General features: G+C 39.4%; 2 protein-coding genes across 5 annotated transcripts in view; one reads left to right on the top strand and one right to left on the bottom strand.

Annotated features, from left to right (window-relative positions):
* LOC145995979 (protein zyg-11 homolog B-like) overlaps positions 1–15,290 on the bottom strand; it is a 41,060-nt gene extending 25,770 nt beyond the window's left edge. Inside the window, exons 1-2 of one of the 3 annotated variants that reach the window (XM_083132086.1) lie at positions 15,182–15,290; positions 888–1,912 (exon numbers count right to left, since the gene is read on the bottom strand). In XM_083132086.1, coding sequence (XP_082988212.1) covers positions 888–1,862 — 975 coding nt within the window. In that variant the 5' untranslated portion in view covers positions 1,863–1,912; positions 15,182–15,290. Of the gene's footprint in view, positions 1–887; positions 1,913–14,756; positions 14,951–15,106 lie in introns of those variants that run through there. The other 2 variants (XM_083132085.1, XM_083132087.1) reach the window with 2 other exon arrangements.
* A 1,138-nt stretch (positions 15,291–16,428) lies between these two features.
* Positions 16,429–18,377, top strand: part of LOC145995978 (uncharacterized) — a 72,191-nt gene continuing 70,242 nt past the window's right edge. The window contains exon 1 of one of the 2 annotated variants that reach the window (XM_083132084.1): positions 16,429–16,446. The gene's annotated coding sequence lies outside the window, so the exon portion shown is untranslated. Of the gene's footprint in view, positions 16,447–16,610; positions 16,722–18,377 lie in introns of those variants that run through there. The other variant, XM_083132083.1, reaches the window with a different exon arrangement.

Genomic DNA, 18,377 nt, shown 5'->3' with positions numbered 1-18,377 from the left:
TTTTCCTACATTATTTAAGGAACTTTATTTATTTATTCATGCAGGAACTACTGGTAACAAACTGAAGTACACTTATAGGTTGTCCAAAGCAAATTTAAAATGTCTTGCTTATCCTTTTTCCTTTGTTCAAAAACTCACTTTGGTAACAGTTCATTATATGGGAGACACATTTCTTCATTTTTACAGAAGAAACTACTTACGGAAATGAGTTTCTGTAAGGTTTCCAATGTTCGTCGAGCTACTTTCTTTCACCGGGAAATTATGTATTTTTCAAGAGAAATATCTCACCATTGCTTTCGCTACATGAACCGGATGCTGCATACGTTTCATGACGTAACCCCCTGTCAGTGTTTCCAACCCCCCTTTTTCAAACTATGCTTGCCTAACCTAACCTTATCGGAAATGGTTTGTTGGGCTATCCATCAGCTACCCGTGCACAATGTACAATTTGCACACGTGACGAACACGATAGTATGTATTTTTTTGTGAAGAAGGTTGGAAACACTGCATACCTACAACGCTAGTCAACCTCTGCCCACCATATTGTGTGTTAAGGAAGTGAAAAAAGGAATAACAAAAACTACTCTCTATGTGGAAAATTGTGTTTGTTTTAGTGTAAAAAGCATAATGGCACCTTGAACTATATTCCGCAATACACAATTGGCAAGTACGAACCATGCAAAACACAAAAAATCCGATTTTAATGTGTCTCCGATATAACGAACTGTTACCCTCACTTTTAGTGTACAACTACAAAAGTGATAATTTTTTCCAGAAAGAGTAAATTTCCATGACATTTCCAGAAAAAGTAAATTCCCTAATTTTTCCAGGATTTCCAGACTGGTGAACACACTGTTTATTGAAAAGAAAGGAGAAAATCTACTTACAACCAAATTCGGATTATACTGTGGATTCTTCTCATCCGTGAACATGTCATCATAGCAAACGTCAGTCTGAATAAGCCCCAAGAACGTCAATTTTCTTTGCTGGCAGACAAACCACTTTAAATCCACTAGGTCGATCTCTTCCTTGCCGGAAATGTCAAGGGAGGTGAGATGACGGATGCACTCAGGGTTTTGAAGCAGCTCGGTGACTTTCGACCTCAACGGCGTGAACATCTCGAATGGGTGGTTATCCCTCTCGTCAGAGATGTCCAAACATCGCAACTCACTCAGCTCCAGAATCACCGGAATCACATTTTCACAGGTCGCCACTTTCAGATTATACATACTTAAAGATTTCAGCCTATCACGACACTTCCTTAAAGCTGATATGTCATCCACACGCGTGCAAGAGATGTCTAAATTTTCTAACAATGGAAGATCTTCCGCAACGATTTCCAACCCGTGCCTGTTAAACTCGGTATTGCTCACGTTAAGTGTCTGAAGGTTCCGCAACTTTGACAACGCAACCACTACACAGTACTTCGAGCTATCCATAAAAGTACTCCTAGCAACGTTAAGGGAACGTAAATTCTGTAAAGTCCACTCTCCTAAACAGCCAATCAAATCGTTCACTGTAACTTTCAATCCCGTCACTTCCAAGTCCACAATCTTGTGTGCTCGTAAGACCCTGAGGCCTCTGGTCGTGACACCACTGGCATTCTTCAACTTCACATGCCTCAGACGAGTTACGCTAGCATCGAATAGAGTGAGAGTTGAGTCCGTTAGTTTGCCCTTTTCGCAGAGAGTAGTCAAGAGCTGTTCTGATATTTCCGAATGAAAGTATACATCATTTTCGCGAAATGTAAGTTTCACGGAACCACTGTCATCTTGAGCTGGATGGCTTTCGCAAATGGCCTCAATATTCTCGCAGATGAAGTCAACGCATGCCTCTTGGAGGGAAAGCGGGGAGTCATACATCGTTACGATTCTCTGGTTGCCTCCTACAGGTGCTCAATCATTGTTTGGAACTGGAGAGAAATACAATATGTACATTACATGGTTATTAAAATATACAACTACTTACACAATAAACATAGAAAAAGAAATATACACAAAATCAGAGGGCTCGTTACCATATGGTTAAGAAGCCAGCCAGCTTGGTGGTCAGGGGCGATTGTTTGACTTTCCATCTGGGTCATTCCATGCCAAATCAAGCCAAATCAACAAAAAAAAGACCCGACCATCTTGGATTTTTCTGAAACTCTACTATTTGGTAGTCTTCATGAAGATATGAAATCCTGAGAAATTGTAGCTTCCTGTGTGGCGTAGTTATGGAGTTTTGGGGGCTCGAAAATACAAAAAATTGTCGATTTTTAGTCTGCGCTCGAGACTTTCATGGATAATTGCTCTTACCCTAATTGACGTAGAGAGCTGGTTGTAGTCTTGTTTGAAAGGTCATGAAATAAGCTTTCCAACGGTGTATCATATCACTATATTTAGAATAAAATCTTTTCAAGGTTATCCACTTTGATCTTTGTACTTTGAACTTTTGAAGATGCATACCTGCGATTTCCTTGGAACTGAAATATATTGTTAACACAAGGTTACACTATAACGTAACCAAATTTGAAGTTGGGATGATAATGGAATAATTAAAGAAAAACAATTTAATTAGTATTAGTGTATTATTTCAGCCAGTCATTTCTAGTTGGAGTTTGCAACACTGCACTCTTGCATTGCAGACTTGCTAATCTGCAATACTTCTGCAACTAGAAAGTGAAGAATGTGTGCAGCAGTGTTGTTTGAAACAAGTGTGGTAGAATGTTGAATAGATAGTGTGTTTAGTGTGACAGTTCTAATTTGAGCTGACTTTTTTTAAGTAAGATACCTTGATCACCAGCATCATGGCATCATCCAGATTAGAAAGCCTTGAAGATTTTGAGATCCGTGGAAACCTTGACAGTCCACATTTTGAAATTAATAAATATCACCTGGAAATTAACACCAAAGCAGGAACAAACAGTGGATATCCACAGACACATCAACACTTGAAACATCAATGAAGTCTGCAGAATTCATAGAAATTCTAGTTGAAAAAATGTGCACCTGATGGGAAATTTTTTCATGCCAACAAGTTTAATTTCTCAAGCATTTAAAAGAAACAGTTCTTGATAGGCACTACATTGTCCCTTGTGATTTTGCAGAAAATTACCCCTGTGTGTTGCAAGATGCCTCGCGAGGTTTTCATTGGAACAATGGTCAAGCAACAACAATACATCCATTCACTATTTATTATGGAAATCCCAATACTTCTACAATCATAACTGAAAATTTGGTTGTCATATCAGATAGCATGATAAAGCATTAGTTCACTTACTCCAGAAAGTACTTATTACATTTTAGAAGCATAAATTTGGTTCCTACAACCTGGTCAAGATATTTTACTTTTCGGATGGAGCAGCAGCACACTACAAAAATCGCAAAAAGTTCATCAATGTTGCCTACCATGAGGATGATTTTTCTATGTTGTGTGACCGATTTGCTAAAGTTAATTCCATTCCAGGAATCAAAAAGGTTCATGCCGTACTTCGTTTTACAAAAGATGTCATACATATGAAATGTAATTCTGCATGTGATGAATTTATAGAACATCGTTTCATAATATGTTAAAATGCCTTAGAATTCATATATATTACTGGATATTTTACTTGTGAATATAATAACAACTGGTGGCTAGTGTGTGTTCATAAAGTGTCTGAAGACACCGGTGATTTACAAATTAACTTTCTTCAACCTCAAGGACCATCAGCATCATTTTTGTCCCCATTTGGTTCAACTGGACATTTGTTGGGTCCCAACGTGCAATGTTCTAACAAAAGTGGATCCTTCCACTGCTACAAGAAGAATGTACACTTTAACAATGGACGAATGCCAGCTTGCCATGCAAAGACTGAATGAATGATTGAATACTGAAGAACAACCTGTGAACTATGGTGCATGTAAGTTATTTCTCAGGAAACAAACATTCTTCTCCATTTTTCACTACGGTAGATAATCATATTATTCTTAAAAGTAAATAAAAACAGTGTTGCAAACTCCCACTGGAAATGACCGGTTCAAAAAATACACTTATACGAATTAAATTGTTTTTTTTTAATTATCCCATAATCGTCCCATCCTAACTTCAAATTTGGTTACGTTATAGCGTAACCTTGTGTTAACAATATATTTCAGTACCAAGGAAATAGCAGATATGCATCTTTAAAAGTTCAAGGTCCAAAGGTCAAAGTGGGTGACCTTGAAAAGATTTTATTCTAAATATAGTGATGTGATACACCGTTGGAAAGCTTATTCCATGTCCTTTCAAACAAGTCTACAACGAGCTCTCTACCTCAATTAGGGTAAGAGCAATTATCCATGGAAGTTTCGAGCGCAGACCAAAAATCGACAATTTTTTTGTATTTTAGAGCCCCCAAAACTCCATTACTACACCACAGAGAAAGCTACAATTTCAAATACCAAATAGTAGAGTTTCAGAAAATTCTGGTATGGTCGGGTTGTGAACTTTGTTGATTTGGCACAGAATGACCCATCTCGTCCCCAAAGTTCATGAGTTCAACTCCCTGCTTGGTCATGGTGGGAGGGGGCTTTTAACTGTGCTAATTAGTTTCTTCAAGCTTCAAATTTACATCTACAATCATTTCCAGAATTCAAGAAAACTCCCAAAAATTATCAAAAATCATTACACATTCGGAACCATTACCCAATACCTTTCTTATAAACAATCACTGGATAAAAAAAATGTACATATTGGATAGGTTAGTTAGGCTTTCTATAAAAAAAAAACAATAATTACCTTTGTTTTCTCTTTAACTCCCACTATAAGATTCTATGCAAATGATTTAACTAATGGAGCAGTGTGAATGTGTTAAAATACCAATTACGTGAAAACACAAATATTCTTGTTGGTGACCTATTTCTGATATTCTCACATCCCGTGAAAGTAGGCAGATAATACTTTACAAGGCTTATAATTATCTAGTCAACAAAAAAATTACGTGTGCCTGTTAATAATTCTTAATTTCGTCGCTGGATGGCGCTGGAAGCATGTGCGGCACGTCCTGCTTTTCTTGTTTAATCAAAAGAAAATGCAAGTGAAAGACATCGTATCCTTGTGGAAACATACGGTGACAATGTCCTAACGCACGACACGTGAGTGCGTTGGTTTTGACGATTCAAAAAGTGGTGATTTTGACTTGAAAGACAAAGATTGCCCGGGCCAGCCAAAAAATTCCAAGATGACAAATTGCAAGCACTGTTGGATGAAGACGATGCGCAAATGCAACAACAACTGGGAGAGAAGTTAAATGTTGGTCGCCAAACCATATCTGATAGTTTTCATGCCATGGGAAAGGTCTAGATTGGGCGACAACACACGGAAAAGTGATTTTGCAGCACGACAACGCCTCATCACACACAGCGAAAGGCATCACACACACCATTTCTGCACTTGGCTGGGAATCTTTGCCCCACCTGCCAAACGCACCAGACTTAGCCCCTTCAGACTAGCACTTGTTTTCATCGATGTCTCACTCACTTTTCCAGCAACACTTCAACAATAACGAAGATGTCCAACAATGGCTTGCCGACTGGATCACCTCAAAATGTGAACGATTTTTCTGGTAGGGCATCCACAATTTCACGGACAGATGGGCAAAATGTATAACTAGCGATGGCCCATACTTTGAATAAAGCATTTGTTACCTTTCTCCCAGATACACTTGTTTTCTCTCGGATCAATTAAGAATTATTAACCGGCACACCTGGTAGTACTAGATGTAATACACGAATGTTAATATACAGGGTGGCTCAATAAGTCACTTAACACCCCCAGTACAAGGTCACTGCGGCATGGGATGTGAAATTGGAAATGACCAATCGTTTCCTGGCCAAGGGGGAACCACATTGACGCCACCCCCATGGTCGGCAGCCATCTTGATGTCCGCCATCTTGAATTCAACTTCAGAAATTTAAATGGGAAGGGGGTTGTGCGACATATCAAAATGGGCTAGAATTTCACCAGGAAAACAACTGTGACATTTGTTTTCACCTAACTTTAATTGTTGCCGAGTTAACAATACCACAAAGTTATGGCTCAATAAGTCACTTAACACCCCCAGTACAAGGCCACTGCGGCATGGAATGTGAAAATGGTGATGACCAAGCGTTGCCTGGCCAAGGGGGAACCACACTGACGTCACCCGCATGGTTGGCAGCCATCTTGATGTCCGCCATCTTGAATTCAACTTCAGAAATTTAAATGGGAAGGGGGTCGTGCGACATATCAAAATGGGCTAGAATTTCACCAGGAAAACAACTGTGGCATTTGTTTTCACCTAACTTTAATTGTTGCAGAGCTAACAATACCACAAAGTTATAACACATGCTCAATATGACGTCCCTCTTGTGCAACACACATGTGTAATCGTCTCTCCCATGACCTTACCACATTCTGAAGAACCTCATTAGTTATTGCAGTACAGGCATCCACAATGTGTGTGCGCAAGTGGGCCAGATCCCTGATTTTCGTAGCATACACCATGGCTTTCAGGTGTCCCCAGAGGTAAAAGTCCAATGGTGTCAGGTCAGGTGAGCATGCAGGCCATTCCTCAGTCCCTCGGCGACCAATCCAGTGGTGAGGGAATTGTTGATCCAGGTACTGACGGACTATCATCCCATAGTGCGGTGGAGCACCATCTTGCTGGAACCATTCAGGATAGCTCCCGTCCTCGGACAGTAAGGATGGTAAGATCTGCTCCCGTGGCAGAAGCAAGTAGCCCTCTGCATTTAAGTTGCCCTCAATGAAAAATGGACCAACAAGTCGGGAACCCCAAGTACCACACCACACCATTAGCTTCCCGCCTCCCGTCACCTTGCTGGGATCTGTCCAATGTGGATTTTCGGGTGACCACTACCGCAGATTTTGCTTATTCACCTCTCCCGACACATAAAAATTAGCCTAATCACTGAACAGAATCTTCCTACCGACGGCAGGGTCACGTTGCAGTTGTGCTATAGCCCACTCACAAAACTGCAAACGCCTGTCTGGATCGTCCTCACTAAGGTGCTGTTGCAGCTGTATCTTATACAGATGCCAGTGGTGGTCACGTACAATCCTTTGAATTGAACACCTGCTGACACCACTTTCCAGTGCCAGTCTCCATGTGCTACGGGTTGGGGACTTTGCAAATGATGCCAACACCGCTACAGCAGTACCCTCATCCGTGGCTGTTTTCGGACGTCCATGTCGTGGCTTGTCATCCACAGATCCAGTATCTTGGAACTTTGCCAGCAACTGGCTGACGGCCACATGTGACACAGGTTGTCTTGCAGGATTGCGGTTATTGAAGTCTGCGGCAATGTCACGTGTACTTCTCTCCCCTGACATCAATATGATGGCAATCCGTTCCTCACGTGTTACTGGCATTTTCGTTCAGATCAGTGAGAAAGGAAATGTGCTACTCTTGACACGATCAATTCACATCATCACTCTTTTAAACTTTTATGTAAAGACAAAACACAATCGTAATTCTAATGCCAACCAATACTACAAGATATGTACATACCGGTAAGTCAATATCCGGACATTTTCAGTGATTGGTCTAAACAATAAATACCACATAATCACATACTATAGTGGAACCACGATCAAACAACTTGCGCAGACCTGCGTCTCCTGTGCACCGTACCCCCGCGAGTAGGGGAGGGGGAGAGTAGACAATGCTTCCTTATGGCTCGAGGTGGAGGGAAGAAGGGAAAGCTGCGCGGGGACTTATCGACCCAAAGTTTTTTTTCCTTGTGGTCGATCTATAACGATTATTTGAACAATAAACATTTAAGCAAAAAGGAAAGGACGTGTCACTCTCCCATGCAGAAATCGCCCTTAAATTTAAAGTTAGGTGAAAACAAATGTCACAGTTGTTTTCCTGGTGAAATTCTAGCCCATTTTGATGTCGCACGACCCCCTTCCCATTTAAATTTCCGAAGTTGAATTCAAGATGGCAGGCATTAATATGGCTGCCGACCATGCGGGTGACGTTAATGTGGTTCCCCCTTGGCCAGGCAACGATTGGTCATCACCATTTTCACGTTCCATGCCGCAGTGGCCTTGTACTGGGGGTGTTAAGTGACTTATTGAGCCATAACTTTGTGGTATTGTTAACTCTGCAACAATTAAAGTTAGGTGAAAACAAATGTCACAGTTGTTTTCCTGGTGAAATTCTAGCCCATTTTGATATGTCGCACGACCCACTTCCCATTTAAATTTCTGAAGTTGAATTCAAGATGGCAGACATCAAGATGGCTGCCGACCATGCGGGTGACGTCAGTGTGGTTCCCCCTTGGCCAGGCAACGATTGGTCATTGCCATTTTCACGTTCCATGCCGCAGTGGCCTTGTACTGGGGGTGTTAAGTGACTTATTGAGCCATAACTTTGTGGTATTGTTAACTCGGCAACAATTAAAGTTAGGTGAAAACAAATGTCACAGTTATTTTCCTGGTGAAATTCTAGCCCATTTTGATATGTCGCACAACCCCCTTCCATTTAAATTTCTGAAGTTGAATTCAAGATGGCGGACATCAAGATGGCTGCCGACCATGCGGGTGACGTCAATGTGGTTCCCCCTTGGCCTGATAACGATTGGTCATCGCCATTTTCACGTTCCATGTCGCAGTGGCGTTGTACTGGGGGTGTTAAGTGACTTATTGAGCCACTCTGTATTGTTGAAATATGCTCTAGATCTTGTTCAATGCTACAGAACCGAAAGCTGGGTAAACACCAAGCAGATAAATTAATCATGTATCCTGATAAAAGCTCATGCCCAATAATAACATAAATCTTCCTGTATATGTGCATATTTTCATACATATAACCGATTAACAACCCAAGTTGCGAACTCATGATGCTACATATGGTTTGATTTTGATTTACGTCTGTTAACACGTACTGAGGAACTTTCGCGATTACTTACTGCATGTTTCCTTGACAATGGTTTTTCACTTTGCAACACATGCTCTCGTAGTTAGGTGGGTCAGGTTTTAGTTCTCTTAGAATTTTAATTATAACCCTAAATGCTTTCATGGTTAGGCAGGTCAGGTTTAGTTCTCTTAGCATTAAAATAAAATCCCTAAATGCTTTCTACTACTGATCGCAGCCAAAAGGTTTGAATTCTACCTTCTATCCATGGGGAGTACGCATGCCTGCGTAAGGTAATTTTAAGTTGTTTTATTTTTAACCTAAATAACTTTATCAAAATCCATACAGTGCTCATTACTTTAAGGAAGGTTCAAATTTTGTGAGAATGATTGCCAAAATACTACGATAATTAGTCTTTCTGCTAGGTGGATTTTAAAAAAATCATACTACAATCGGAACACCTGATTTATACTCCATCAGTCACACTACATCAGTGAGATATATGCAACTAAAACTGTTTATTTTCTTGGAAACTGTTAGGGAGTACGGTTCTAGCTTTCTCAGTAGCTTTTTTCCTCCTTGTCTATATACAAATGACACAGTCTTTGCCTGTAGTCCCTTCATGACTGGGGTTAGTAGGCTGTTTGTATGTGTGAGATACAGTGAGACTGTTCTCCTTTGAGTTAAATGTAAATTGTAGAATTTAAAATTCATTTGTTCCATGCTCTGCAGCAGTGATGGTGATTACAATGAATATGATATCATCAGTGATAGGTGTCTGTTGTCGATTGAGATAATGCAGGCATAAGATAACGCAATTCGGAAACTGAACTGAAATGTGATGACGATTGCTATGAATGTCAGTGACGTATATAAATAAAGTTGTTGTAAGGTGACAATATATAGCATATGGAGTGCAAAAACAATGCTTTTAAGGTGCTTAAAAATCATTTTGTGCAGAACAAAAATAATGATGAATATGTTAGTAAAACCGTACTATAATCTCACAGATACAGCGCGAGGCTAGATTCTACTTTACGTCCTTATTGCCCTTTGGTGGTAACCGATGGGAGTTAACAACACTGCAGGCTCGTCTTTGTGTCCACGTTGTGAATGAGCATGCTTCGCTCGTTTGCGTTCTGCGTGGTGATTGCTTCTTTGCGTTCATAGTGCGTTGTGCGTGTGTATGATCACAGATCAGAATGGCGTATGTCTGGTTGGATGGTTTCTGGAACATGAAGCACTTGGAAATTACTTTCGGGACTAGAGACAAGTGTTTGACATAGTGTGAGGAAAACGGATTTTTGAAGAAGGGCAAGATTTGTAGGATACATAGGTGCGAGATGATTCTGGAAGTAAATTATGGAGTTGTAGGCAGGGGCGCCGACTTGCCAAAATTATTGTGTGGGAGGGGGGCTCTGATCACTGAAATAAATTAATGAATGACTCAGTCTCCCTTTTTTAAGTTTTGGCTTCAGTGTTCGGAATCTCATAAAACCCCATGAATTCCTAAAAAATATCAAAATTTTATTCACAGTTCGAATGCAGAAAATTAACTGTCCACGGATGGATATGGCACAAGTTTCGTCAACCATAACAGCAAAATATTCCCGACATTTAATATCTGCTACCACGGAGCGCAAAACACATCTCCCTAATATATGAATGATTTCGTTCTGAATGTCATGTGAGAGCCATTTGTAGCCCGAACTACCCTACTTCATGCACATTGTCTTTTGAAACTCTTTTAGTAAAAATGTTAACAATACTCATAATTACGTACTTAGTATATAGTAATAAGTCATGTGTTTTGCTGTCTCTGGCCATACCCACCCCCCCCCCCCCCAAGTTGATGGTCTAGACTAGAACATTTCAAATGTGTATTTAAAGTTAAGTTCAAGTGGCACAATTCAGAGTAAACTTTACAAGAGAAGCAAAATAATACATTAGATCCTCTTAAACAAAATTATTTTGATGGGGCTCTGTCTCACATTGTTAACATTCGGAGGGCTCTAGCCCCCCCCCCCCCCCCCAAGACCATTGGAATCGGCACCTATTGCTGTAGGAAGGTTTCGATGTCTAAAATCGGGCCATGGTATGGGATTTGTGAAAAGAAGTGGTGAATTTAGTGCATTGTTCAAAACCGTGCTTGCAGACAGCCGGCATCTCTTCGGGCAAGTACCTTTTTCTTTTTACACTTTCTGTTCACGATAGCCCCAAAAACCATGCACGGGTAGCCCCACGAGCCATTCACAGGGACGATGTATGCCTGCGAGGTTAGGTTATGCCTGGGTTCGGTGCCGAAATCTTACACCCTGGATTTCAAATGTTTTCGTCAAATAAATAAGTTTCTTGTAAGTGTGTTTCAAATAGCACAGAAGGTTTTTTTTTTTTACATCTACGGCTACGAAACTTACGTTTCTTTGATATTGAAGTTCCTTACGTATCTATACCACTTTTCAGGGATTCCATATTGGATTCATGTCACAGGCGCACAGTCTAAACATTTTCTTTTTCTTCTTATGACTGGCTTGTTCAATGGGATAATTTGCAACATTTTTTGGAGGAGTATCTGGATGAGTTTATGTGGTTTGACAGGCATGGTAAACAGCGACGAGACGAGATGAGGAATATCATTTAACATATTGTTGAACGGTATACTCAGCGTGTGTAAATATGTTATCTTGTGTAACTCGTACACAGTTCTCTTCGCAACCGCAGGCCAGAAATGACTTGTGGGATGGGATAATTGCAATTTCTATGATGGTACTGACAGGGGAGGGTAGTATTCTGTGGAAAAGGACTACAAAGACTTTTGATATACAACTGACTTCCCTTTTGGACTTTCAAATTAACTTCGGCCCACAATTCAGCCTGCACTTGAGATAAAGAGGTAAGTTTAATTATTTTTTTTTTAGGTTTAATTTTAGCCTTATTTCTCTGGTACCTAAATGTGTCGGTGCGAAAAATAGTATTAGGGGCAGGCGGCATCCCTTCAAAAGGGACTCTATATAGAAAGGTGGGTAGCCGGAGCGGACTGGAGGCGGGGCCACGGTAGCGGTAGGTTAATTACCCCAGGGGCGGGGCCCGGAATATGTGGGAAATTTCGGCACTTTCGTATAGGTGAAACACCTAGAAATCATTTACTTCACACTTTTATACATTGCGAACGTACTATTTTGCATTGGTGAACATTTCTCTAGGTGTAATAATGTATTTCTAACGAAAAAAATGTATATTTCCTACATTTTCGAGTACTTACTGCTCGTCGTTGTTTTCATTCTGTAACACAAAATATGGTGATAGCGTACTGGTTCATCACGCATTGTGCCAGTGTTTTGTTGATTTGGAGTGTGCATGCAGTGTTGCAACCTTGTTCACCACAAAAAGTACCTACTTTCTTGCCCGGATTTGAAATTATGCTAATACCTCACAAACCATTGAAGTTAGCCCCACAAACCATAAGGTTAGGTTAGGTTAGGCAAGCAAAGTTTAAAAAAAATTAAAAATACTCGACACGTCATGTTATAGTGAAAACACGGCAAAGTTTGAAACACCTACTGGGCGTTACGTCATGCAACACACGGAACATTGTGCTCACGTGCAGCAATAAAGTGTCGGAGAGATATTTTTGCAGGTAAACACAATTACGCATTAGATAAAAATTTATTATCCTTCGGACACCTATAACTTCTTCGTTTTGTCAATTTTTGACATTCGTACTTCCCTTTCTGCTTCGCGGAACATTCCTTAAGGTGTATTGACTTTTTTTCATCAAAGTAATTGAAATTTTTCAAATTACGAGTACTTCTTTCTCGTAGTCTTTTCTCTTGCCTGAGACACAATATGGCGCGTACACCTTCCTATATAATAGCGCGTCGTGCTTGTGTTTTGTCGATTTTCATTCATTATGCAGTGTTTCAACCTTCGAAACCAAAGAAATACCCGCGAACAAAGCTCATCTGATCCATTTATTTATTTTTAAAACATTTTCCCATGGTTTTACGAAGAAAATTGTAACGTTTTGTGGCACTATCCGTGAATGGTTTTTGGGGCTATCCGTCCCATAATCGGTGGGAAATTTAAACTAAAAAATTATTTTTGCTTGAAATTTTTGAGTCCAAATTTCCCACAGATTCCGGGCTCTGCCCCTGGGGTAATTGACCTACCACTGCCCCGCCACTGCTCCGGCTTTCTCTATAGAGTCCCTGTTAAAGACACGAGACAGTTCGAAACACTAGATACCCAATGAACATGAACAAAACACAATCACGATGCGTGATGATGTACGAAGGTGTACGCACCAAACGCTATTGTCCGTCGGATAATAAATTTTCAACAAAGAACATGAATTTCCTCTACCATACATTCCCACATCACACAAAACACCTTCCCGGTGTTAGACAATACTACAAGAACTTATTACGGTACATAGCTTCTTCTGTAGATATGAAGAAATCTGTCCAAACAATAGTAAACTAGTACCCTTATGTAAAAAGTAAGGGTAACGATCAGATATACCCGAAACACATTTCTTGAAATTTACAGGAGAAAAGACTAGAAAGTACTTACGGAATTTAGTTCTTGTGGACTTTCTGAAGCTGGGACAAGAATTTTTCGAATTGTGCAAGTTATTCGGCCTGTAAATAAGGTATTTTTCAACATTCTAGATCCTGATACTAACACGACACCAAATTTTAACTATGTTTCCTAACCTAACAGAACTAACCTAACGACGTGCCAATGGTTCGCAATTATTTCCAATTTCTAGATCCTGATACCAACACGACACCAAATTTTAACTATGTTTCCTAACCTAACAGAACTAATTTTAAGCATTGAAAAATATCTCAATGGATGAGACTTTATAAGGTATAATTTAACAATGCAAGGAATTTCTCCAATTTCGGATACTTACTAATTTGGGTCTCCTAATCACGAATCTGCACTTAAAATTTGGCGCTCACGTATAGAAATTCCTGAATTATGGCTAGCCCCACGGACCATTGGCACGTGGTTAGGTTAGGCTAGGTTAGGAAACAGTTAAATTTTAGAGTCGTAGTAATATCAGGAATATATATATTTCGTTCTTTAAGTATTCGAAACGGAAAATATTGCAATAAATAATGAGCAATTGTGCATTGTCGGTTCCGATGACTGACCCTATTATTTTGCAAGTTTGACACGTGAGCGCCAAATTTTAACTTCAGATTCGTGATTAGGAGCCCTAATTTAGTGAGTATGCCGAATTTCAAACAAAATGGAGAAATTCCCGGTATTGTAAAATCGCTCCCTTTATAATGCAGAAAACCCGGTGTAAATATATCTTATGGTTTCCATGATATACAATGTTCACAACACTGATAAAAAAATCACTTACTAACTTACGCTCTACTGCAATTTGAACATCATCAAAATTTTGTACATATTATAGCAAAAGATCACAGTCGCCAGGCTGAAATCTTTAGTCGCCATGGCGACCGGGATTTTTCTAGCCCTGCATATGAGGTAAGTAGAAATGAATTTTATTTAAAAATAAACCAGTTAAATGTGTTTCCGGTATATCTAACTGGTACCAAAGTAAGAAATCCGTTTCCTCTATATGAAAGTGTTACCGACATTTCACCACAGCAACCACCTTGCAACTTCAAAGGGCTACATCTCAACTTCAAACGGCTGTACAGTCGCAAATACTTATTTCTGCGCTCCAGAATTTTATTATTCACAATTAGCAGGACATACTCTTTATATATATAAAAAATCCCCTGTGAAAACGAGGGTGTAAGATTTCGACATGGACCCTTGGGACTTACGTTGTTGAATTCCTTATACAATAAGCTTTCCAACGATCTATGACGCGTATTCCTTAGGAAAAGGACGTAAAGTAGAATCTTACCCAGAGCGACAAATTTCGTTTACATTTCCAGGTGTGTCCGATGGAGGGTTTCGTAAGGTGTATTGAATTGCCACAAATCAGCTGTTCAAGTTGGCACACTGAACTTAACATTCTTCATGTTCGCGTCATGGTATATTCTGTGCCTCATGTTTAGAAAACAGCAGATTTTGGTTGTTACACTGCGAAGGCACACAAACACTCAGGATCAAAAGTATTGACGAAGCATCTGGAAATGTTAGATAAAGAAAGGTGTCTCGAACAATTAAAAAGTGTCATACAACGCGCTCTACGTATAATATATTGCATAGTGTCATACAATGTCTCTTATTATGTCCACGCTGTTCACTTACACTATTTATCCTTAATTCATCTCTCATTACAAAATACAGTGAAAGCAGTTTACTGTATATAAGACAACTACTTACACTTATCCCATCACGTCTGCCATTTGCATGTAGTGTTACCAGAATCAAAAATAAAGAGCACTTGTGAGAAGTTTCAATGCTGTGTACTGTGTAGAAGGAGATTTTTTGGCGGGGCCTCCTTGAATAGAAAATATCGTAACTTCCCGACCGAAAATACAGAAAATAAAACATCGAGAGATAACTCCATTCAAACATGACTATTTGGAATTTTCCGACTGTTTTGGATTCGGAAAAGTCTGGAAATCATTTCCCGGAGTCGGGGTGGGGACGAGAATATTTTTCCTCGGGATCCTGCATATCAGGTGCATGGTACGGGATCCCGAAAAGACGGGACCAGGATCAGGAAAGGAATTTTCCGTCCCGATCCTGACTTCGAGATATGACCATGATATGACTTCCGGACTTTTCGGGGTCCCGAGGAGTTCGGAAATACCGAATGGTCATTTAAAAAAGGCAGTGTCTGCTGCCACGTTCTTTTTCTGCTGGAACCTCAAAAAAGATGCGCGTGGCAGTAGACTCGGTCTTTGTTTTATCGTGATTTCATCATGCTATGTATGCAATTACGTCTGTAACACATACTGTAAAGTTGTAGCGATTACTTTCACAAAAATGTTTTGAGATTAGGTCCCTCAGCATTCTTCTAATAATAAACCTAAATGCTCTCCTAGTTAGGTTAAGTTCTATTAGCATTAAAATAATATCGTTAAATGCTTTCTAAAGAAAAAGGTTCTAAATTACCTGTACATTCATTCCCACTAACCACAAACTTGCATTTCTCTCGTCTTAATCTGTTCTTAAGATTTGTAATATCCTCTTACCAGACGAATTACGTGGCAGCAACAAATTTGATGCTTATTCTTACTGCTGACACGTGCGTGGCAGCAGACTCGGCCTTTAAAAAAATCGTTAATTCTCGACGTTTTCTGTATTGTTAATGTTTGGAATTTATTGGAAATCGTCAGTTTTTGTACCAGAAATGCAAAAACAATCAGTTAAGGTGAAAATGACGTGTAGAATTTGAGATTTTCAGAGCCTCGGGATATTTTGAACATTTCCCGCCCTGAAAATTTACGACCTAGTCGGAAAATTGCGAATTTTCTCGGTGCCGAATGTCAGGATAAAAAAATTTCCTGTCCCGACCCAAAAAATTTCTGTTCCGCAAACCCCTACTACACAGGCGCACACCCTACGCATCTCTGTGGTATGGGATGGGTTTAGTAGAACTTTATATTCTGTGCTAAATATATTAGGAAGTAATCTGTGACGTAAGTTGAAGATTTGTTTCTGATGCTTTGTTTTTATTATTGTTTGTTTATATTTTTCATGTGCTTATTTTGAATAAATGCTATGTTTCTGAACGGATTAGTGAATATGCACACTGAAAGAACATATTGGTAGATAAACCTACCACGCATTTCGTATTAGCCTAGATGTTGTCTCCGCGAAAATTACCGCGGAGTTTTCCTACTTGATAGTCTTTACTTTGTAATAACATACCTTATTAACGTCTGGTGTGAGAATTGCTATTAGAATATTCCAAGTAAGATTTTATGTTTTTTAATTGAAACATATAATGTAAATTTGGTAAATTTCTTTAATAAGGAGTTGACAGTAGATTTCTTCATCCGCGGAAAGCTCGAATAAACCATTTGATGAGGCTAGGAAGTGAACGACTATTGTATGAGCATATGAAATTCTTTTACGGGTACTACTTTACTATACCAGACACACCTATCAATGATTTGTTTTGCAATTTTTTACATTGCTAACGTACTATTCTGCATTGCGGAACATTTATTTACGTGAAATAATGAATTTCTAACGAAAATAATGTCTATTTCTTACATTAACGAGTACTTACTGTTGTTCCTTATTTCCCACAAACCATCCACGGGTAGCCCCAAAAACCATTGACATTAGCCCAAAAATTCACGATAGCCCCACGAACCCAAGTTCCTTTTGGGCATGAGTTTACAATACCGGACCACTCTCCAATTTCTATAAAATTTTGCCTACTTACTAATTTCGGTGTCCTGATGACTTATCTGTAGTTCATATTTGGCGGTTACTTGTTAAAATTGTACATTTACGTGTAGGACTTGTAAAATAACCTTGCGATTTACCACGTTCATTGTCCACATACAGCAATTCGGAACCATCTTTCTTTCACAATTCGTTAATGCTCTTCCTTTACGCACAACAATCTTGCAACCTTGAATATTGACGTCAGACGAGGAATGCCTACATGGTTAGGTTAGGCCTGTTAGGTTAGGTTCCATTAGCATAAATACAAAGAAAAATTAATATTAATAATTTTGTATTGCCTAACATGAAAAAGCTCTCTCCAGTGACGTCAGAACACAATGTTGCTACAGTGTTGTGCGATAAGCGACACCCATTCGGGGAAAATGGCGTGTTCCGTGGAGCTGCTGTTCTTATGGTAGGGTTACGTTACGTTAAGAAAACATAGTATATTTCGTTTTTTTATCGATTTCCATACTTGACCGCCAATTATTACATGCAGATTCGTGATTAGGAGGTCTCAATTAGTGAGCAGGCGAAATTTCATAGCAATTGAAGAGTGGTCCGGTATTGTAAACTCGTTCCTCCTTTTGTTTTATTGCGATTTCATCATGCTACGAATGCAATTTTTACATGGTTCGATTTCGATGTACGTCTGTTAACACATACTGCGGAGGGTACCAGTTAGATATGCCAGAGACACATTTAAACTCGTTTATTTTCAAATAAAATTCATTTCTACTTACCTCATATGCATAGCGGAACATTTTTCAAATTTGTATCACTTTTTTTCCATGAAAAAGCGTTATTTTTAACATTATAATTATTTATTGGTCGTTGCTAATTTGGCAGACAAATCTTTCCAAACTTTTGAACCGATAAATGCCGCTCAAACTATTCACAAAAGGTTTTTAAGTGAAAATTGATCCACAAACCATTCACGGAAAGTTAGGTTAGGCAAACAGAAATTGAATTGGAATAAAAAAACCGCTCACACGTCGTCTTGTAAAACTACCGCGTGGTTGTTACACTAACACTTATTAACCGAAATATGATTGTTATTAATCCACAAACCAGTCACGGAAGGTTAGGTTAGGCAAACAGAAAATTAAATTGGAAAAAAAAATCCCGCTCCCACGTCATCTTGTAAAACTACCGTGTGGTTGGTACACTG

The sequence above is a fragment of the Lepisma saccharinum genome, chromosome 12, assembly GCF_977018435.1.
Source record: "Lepisma saccharinum chromosome 12, izLepSacc3.1, whole genome shotgun sequence".
Taxonomy (NCBI): Eukaryota; Metazoa; Arthropoda; class Insecta; order Zygentoma; family Lepismatidae; genus Lepisma; species Lepisma saccharinum.
This window is presented reverse-complemented; position numbering and strand designations above follow the sequence as displayed.